Source organism: Chelonoidis abingdonii, chromosome 6 (genome assembly GCF_003597395.2).
Source record: "Chelonoidis abingdonii isolate Lonesome George chromosome 6, CheloAbing_2.0, whole genome shotgun sequence".
NCBI lineage: Eukaryota > Metazoa > Chordata > Testudines > Testudinidae > Chelonoidis > Chelonoidis abingdonii.
Genome location: NC_133774.1, coordinates 52,752,636 through 52,759,704, shown reverse-complemented (window position 1 = coordinate 52,759,704; position 7,069 = coordinate 52,752,636). Strand labels below are relative to the sequence as shown.

Genomic DNA, 7,069 nt, shown 5'->3' with positions numbered 1-7,069 from the left:
TGGAGACGATGTGCGCGGCTCGCCATGTCGATTCCGGAACTCCCGTTGGGTTGGTGGAGTTCCGAATCGATGTAAGCGCGCTCAGGGATCGATATATCGCGTCTAGATGAGACGCGATATATCGATCCCGAGCAATCGGATACGCGCCCGATACAGCGGTCGATAAGATGGGCCTGAGTAGAATTGTTGCTATGGCTCTTGACCATATTAATATTACGTTCTGAAATGTATTTCAAAACTTACTGAGTGTAGCACAGTTAGTACTTATACAAATAAGTTTAGGAATCAACAGAGTTAAGAAGCACTACAATAATAGAATATGCATTTTTTATATATCTATGTATTTTCCAAAAGATCACCGAGAATAAGAAACTATGGCCATAGTTGATTTGCGTTAGTAAACCTTGATTTCCTATTTGGCTTTTTTCCTCTTACTAGCACAAAAGCTGTGTCAGCCCGTTTTCCCTCTACTTTATTGGCTGTTACAAGACATAGAATGCTACGGGAGCAGCTGTCTTGCGCAATGCTCGTGGCTAAATTTTAGGGAGTACATGAGTAGAATCTGATGAGTTTTTGTTTATGTTTGTTTTAGAGATTTTGTTTCTAGCTTGAAGCAAGAGAAGACGTTATACAAAATGAACAAGAAATTGCTGAATTTTTGTGGCTGATAATGAAACTAAACTAAAAAGAGGTCCTAAATTTAAGCATCTTTAGTATATTAAAACTAGTACCAGGAATCTTCTTGAGTAATCCCCCCTAATTCCAATGACTCAGTTTTTAAACAATCAAATCTGGGGAGCTATGTTTAAACCTAAATATTGCATGCATTAAAGGACGCTGAGGGCAGACACATGTCTTCCTACCTACTCAATTCAGAGATCCAAACGCAATAAAAGATACTCACTGGTGCTCAAAGCATGCTCATATATCACCACTAAATACAACTTAGCTAGGAGGTTATTACGAACGGGCAGCTGGAAGAAATTCTATTTACTCGATTTTATTGTTCAATAGTTCAAAGTAACTGGAAAGAAACAAGGTCATCACTAAATAACAAGGCAAGTGGTAATTTAAATTTATGTTCACATTTTAAATAGTCATTAACGTTTTCATAAATGACATAGGTAAGAAACAATTTGTAATGTACGATTTTTAGCTGAAACTGTTCCCTTTGATTATAGAGACAATTATATAGTAATGCGCAGTGAAGATGGGTGAGTAGATCGATTTTAGATAATCGATTTCAGCTACGCTATTCTCGTAGCTGAAATTGCGTATCTAAAATCGATTTTCGCGCGTCGTGTAGACCTGGCCTTAGCAACAGAGGTTTACCTTCTTTAAAAAGCACAAATGGGTGACTTTTTGTGACTAATGGTGATTGTACTTATAACAAACATCAAAGAATTTCACAATTATGACCTCACTGAGGAAGACTTATTGGTAGTTAGTAAACACAGGCTGTGTGTTGCATGAATGCTGGTTTGATTTGGGATACTTTTTAAAAAAATTAAAAATCTCTTTTTTGACATTAGTGCACATTATTTTGCAAGTTACCAAGTAATTATAATGTATTGTTTAAGATCTGAGTTATGGGCTACTGTATATGCCAGAGGTAGGCAACCTATGGCACACGTGCCGAAGGCGGCACACGAGCTGATTTTCAGAGGCACTCACACTGCCCAGGTCCTGGCCATCAGTCCAGGCAGCTCTGCATTTTAATTTAATTTTAAATGAAGCTTCTTAAACATTTAAAAAATTGTGTTTACTTTACATACAACAATAGTTTAATTACATATTAGAGACTTATAGAAAGAGACATTCTAAAAACGTTAAAATGTATTACTGGCACGCAAAACTTAAATTAGAATCAATAAATGAAGACTTGGCACACCATTTCTGAAAGGCTGCCGACCCCTAGTATATACTTTTCTTATTGTTGCTCTTCCATAAACCAATATCCAAACAGCACATAGCGGGAGCATGCCTTATTATGCCTATCACTGGGTTAGATAATATTAAAGAATATTATCCCTCTCTTGATTACTTTGACCATTCACATGCTAAGTGACCTTGCTAATCATCTGTGCAATTGTGATCACATATTACATTTTTCATTTTTAAGGTGCTCAAGACACTATTTAAATAATACATCAGAAATTAGAGAAGGAAAAAGCCAGTTAGATCATCCAGTCCATCCTCAGCTCATCAACCAGAAACCCCACACCCCACCCAAACAGCTAAAGCAGTTCTTATGTAACATAATGAACAAAGCAAGCAAGGAGCGTAAAATGACAATTTAATGACAATAACTTCATTCCGATACACAAATGTCATATCTTTAGATGCCTACGGTTATAGCTCTGAATAAATAAATATAAAACCCACCATGATTATGTGAATAGGGTACTGTGTGCGCATATATGTGTATACACACACATATGCATAGCATATATATTATGGAATACAAACAAATCGAGAAAAATAATTAGCACACAAATTTCTATTGAGGTGGATTTTTTAGTTTTTTTTCAGAGTCAAGTGTAATATTATTGTTAAGGCTCTATCCTGCTAAACATTTCTTCCAGGAACTCAACTTCCCAGTATTTTATAGACTTTACTATAACAGTATAAATTAAAGGGTTTTTTTTGTTTAATTGCTTTTTAAAACTGTTTAAGATTGGACAAAAGAAAAATATATACTATCTACATTTTAATAATAAAAGAAGAATTATATTATAGTTCTGTCTATGTGCTGGAACAAAAATTAAAGACATTTTTACATACCTACCAACCTTAACCCAATTTGAGGGTACAGAGGACAAGAGTGAATTCTTGACTTCTATCAGAAACTAAAATAAATAAAAAAAGTTTACATTTTAAAGATGTCATTATTAGACTATACAACCAAGTTCTTCAGATACAAAAATGTCTGTGTGCAAGGATTATTATTTGACTCCTGGCAGAGTTCACAATTATGATAAACTATGTCCACATGCTTAAGACGACACAGCCCAGCCCCATATATATTCAAACTGGGGAAATTTTGAAGAAAACATCCTGTATGCCTGGGGTCTCCACAAACAAGTTATTTTTTTTCCATTCTCCCCTCACTCCATTCTCCCATACAGAAAACAAATCCCTTTTCTCTGAATATCTGAAGGCTATTAACAAGCCAGAGGCTAAGTTCCTGCATAATCCATGCACAGTTATTTCTCTCAATACAGTGGATTTATGCAAGCCCTTTACTCTGACTGGCTACTGCAAATGCCCCTATTCTGACTGGATACTGTGTTTAGAAACCCTCAGTGATAGGTCTACAACTAACAGGGATTCATAAACTCCTGACCATCTTCCCACTCACACTAACCTGAAATATCAATAGAATCCAATTTAAAGAGATTACTTTCTAAGTAGGAGTCTTCCACCAGGGTAAATGAGGAGTTGGGGAAGCAATGCATTCAGAAGACAGGGTTTAGCGTGGGTAATGTGATAAGGAAAGTGTCAGAAACTGAGGCAGCTATATTTGCTGTGGGCAGGGTAACTGAGAATTAAATGGCGTGGTCAGGGAGTGTGCAGAAATTCATAGGAGACAAGTACAGCATGGGGGTAAAAGGAAGGAGAGAACATTTCAGTATAACAACTTGAAGCTGTGTCCTCAACTCAGTGACAACTAGAGCTGGTTGGAAATTTTTCAAAGGAATGTTTTTCCGCTCAGAATGCCAATTCATTGAAATCAAAAAGTTGCTGATTTCTTTCATGACAAAAATAGACAATATATAAAGTGACCTTCTCCCACACTTTGGTTTCCTCTCTTCTCCCCCCTACATTCTCCTCCTCCTCTCCAGTCACAGCTGCAGAAGATTCTCATCTGTACTTCTCTAGTCCCCCACTTGCACCAGGGATCCCAACCTATCCCATTCTCATCTTCTCCCATACTCTTAACTTATAGCCCTTTCCCCTAACAATACAGACATGCTTTAGTCTCTCCCATCTTAAAAAAATCCTTTTTTTAATTCTACTTGCCTCTCCAACCACCCCAACTCTCCCTTCTTTTCATTCCTAAACTCGCCAAGAACACAAAGTGTAGACTGCTCACTTTATATTATTTTTATTACAAATATTTGCTCTGTAAAAAAGATGAACAACGTATAAGTCGAAGCATGAAGAGGCATATGAATGTTTAGCATATCTGGCACTTACATACCTTGCAACACCAGCTACAACAGTGCCATTTGAATGTCTGTTCTCACTTTCAGGTGACGAAGTAAGAAGAGGCAGCATTATCTCCCATCAAACCTGTTTGTCTTAGCGACTGGCTGAACAAGAAGTAGAACTGAGTAGACTTGTAGGCTCTAAAGTTTTACATTGTTTTGTTTTTGAGTGCAGTTATGTAAAAATTCTACATTTGTAAGTTGCACTTTCATGATAAAGAGATTACACTACAGTACTTGTATGAGGAATTGAAGAATACTATTTATTTTATCTTTTTTACAGTGCAAATATTTGTAATCAAAAATAATAAAGTGAGCACTGTATACTTTGTATTCCGTAGCCTGGTCTACATGACGCGTTTATATCGAATTTAGCAGAGTTAAACCGATTTAACCCTGCACTCGTCCACACAACGAAGCCCTTTATATCGATATAAAGGGTTCTTAAAACCGATTTCTGTAGTCCTCCCCGACGAGGGGAGTAGCGCTGAAATCGGTATTGCCATGTCAGATTAGGGTTAGTGTGGCCACAATTCGACAGTATTGGTCTCCGGGCGGTATCCCACAGTGCACCATTGTGACCACTCTGGAAAGCCATCTGAACTCGGATGCGCTGGTCAGGTAGACAGGAAAAGCCCCGCGAACTTTTGAATTTCCATTTCCTGTTTGGCCAGCGTGGAGAGCTCACCAGCACAGGTGACCACGCAGAGCTCTTCAGCACAGGTAACAATGCAGTCTCCTGAGACTCGAAAAAGAGCTCCAGCATGGACAGCACAGGAGGTACTGGATCTGATTGCTGTATGGGGAGAGGATTCCGTGCTAACAGAACTCCGTTCCAAAAGATTGGCATTCAAGCGACCTCCGTTCTCTCTCTCGCTGTGTTATCCTCAGGACAGGGATATTGTTCATGGTAACCTGGTTGAAACTCAGTATTTGATATAAGGGGACAGAGATGGCCCTTCTCTACTGGCTGTTTGCCTGTTGCTTAAAAGAAATCCTTCCTTGCAGGTAGCCAAGCAGGGGGAAGGAGGGTCGGGGGGGTGATTGGCGCTGAGCTTTTTTGCGTTTTGGCTAGCAGGGATTTCCCTGCTGCCAACCAACGCGGTGGAGGGGAGGGGAGGGTGTGTTAGCAGTGATCTTCATGAACAGCCACGCGTGGGGGGACGGGTAAAGCGATCATCACAGAATTGGACGGGGAGGTAGTTTCTGCTGCTGCATGTTAACAGGAAAGAAGCGAGCACTGAATGGCTTTGCTTGCTGTTTTGGGAAAGGAGGGCACTGTGTATATGAAGGCTGCAGAAGCGAAAGACAATGGCTTACCACAGCCGCATGCAAGCAGATTCTGCTGCCCGGACCTTGCATCTGTGAGATCTCTAACACCCAGAGCTGCAGGCACTCAATATAAAGATGCAAAATGCGACCTTGTAGTGAAATCACATATGCTATGTAAGGTGAATAGTGTTGTTCCACCATGAAGAGAGTATAAGCATTGTCCTGTAAATGTATCTTTTTAAATACTTCTCTCCCTTTTTTCCCTCCCTCATGCAGCTGCAACAATCTTCAAAGGCTCCCTACTCCATCCGAAGGCTATCTCAGATAAGGTGGTGGAAAAAAAAGATGCGAGATGAAAGTTCTTCGGAAATCATGGAAGTGACCGCAATGAAAGAGGTCATCTGAATGAGTGGAAGGAGTGGTTATCAAATTACAGGAAAATGCAGTGAACAATGGGCAGGAGGGATCGCTGCTGAGATGAGAGGTGGGGCAGGAAAGATCAGAGGTGTAGACAGGAAGATCAGTGATGGCGGGATGCAACCTGGGGCTCCGTCGTGATCAAACTGACATGCTCTGGCGTCTGGTGGAGCTTCAGGAACAGCAGCAAGATCACAGAGTGCAGCTGCAGCCCCTGTATACCACCATGTTCACCATTTCTCCTCACCCAGACGTCGTAAGAATGCATGGGGGAGGCTCTGTGCACCTGCCCACTCCACCCCGTGGACAGCACAACCAAAAGCCTGTCATTATTTTGAAATTTTTTTAGTGCCTTTTCCTTCCCTCCTATCCTCCTCCAAACCACACCCAGGCTACCTGTCAGTTCCCCCTCTTTTTATAATTGAATATAATAAGAAATAGTGACTTTATTTCTTCAGCAAGCTGTAATTGAAGGGGAGGATGGTTGCTTACAGGAATGAGTCAATCGAGGGGAGGGGTTATCAAGGGGGAAACAAACAACAGTCACACCGTACCCTGGCTCGTGGATGAAGCTCGTTTTCAAAGCTTCTCTGTTGCGTACTGCTTCTGATGTGCTTTCTAATGCGCCTGGTGTCTGCTGGCATAATCAGCGGCCAAGTGATTTGTCTCAGCTCCCACCCCACCATAAAGGTCTCCCCCTTACTCTCACAGAGATTGTGGAGCACACGCAAGCAGCAATAACAAGGGGACACTGGTTGGCTGAGGTTGAGTAAGTCAGTAATGTACACCAGCGTGCTTTAAATGGCCAAATGCACATTCTCACCATTCTGCACTTGCTCAGCCTGTAGTTGAAAACTCCTGACTACTGTCCAGGCTGCCTGTGTAGGGCTTCATGAGCCATTGCATCAAGGGGTAGGCTGGGTCCCCCAGGATAACTACAGGCATTTCAACATCCCCAGCTGTTGATTTCCCTTGCTCGCAGCATTTTAAACAGGAGTGTTACAGAGTAGTGTTTGTACCTGAAGATGCGAGCGTGATGAACCCTTCCTGGCCATCCCACGTGGAAGTTGGTGAAACGTCCCTTGTGATCCACCAGTGGTTGCAGCACCATTGAAAAGTACCCCTTGCAGTTTATGTACTGGGTGCCCTGGTGCTCCGGTGCCAAGATA

The 7,069-nt window shown here is 41.1% G+C and overlaps 1 protein-coding gene across 1 annotated transcript in view; it reads right to left on the bottom strand.

Moving 5' to 3' along the window:
- Positions 1-7,069, bottom strand: part of MSH3 (mutS homolog 3) — a 177,753-nt gene that overhangs the window by 62,412 nt on the left and 108,272 nt on the right. Inside the window, exon 16 of the mRNA XM_075067487.1 lies at positions 2,793-2,849. Coding sequence (XP_074923588.1) covers positions 2,793-2,849 — 57 coding nt within the window. The remainder of the gene's footprint in view (positions 1-2,792; positions 2,850-7,069) is intronic.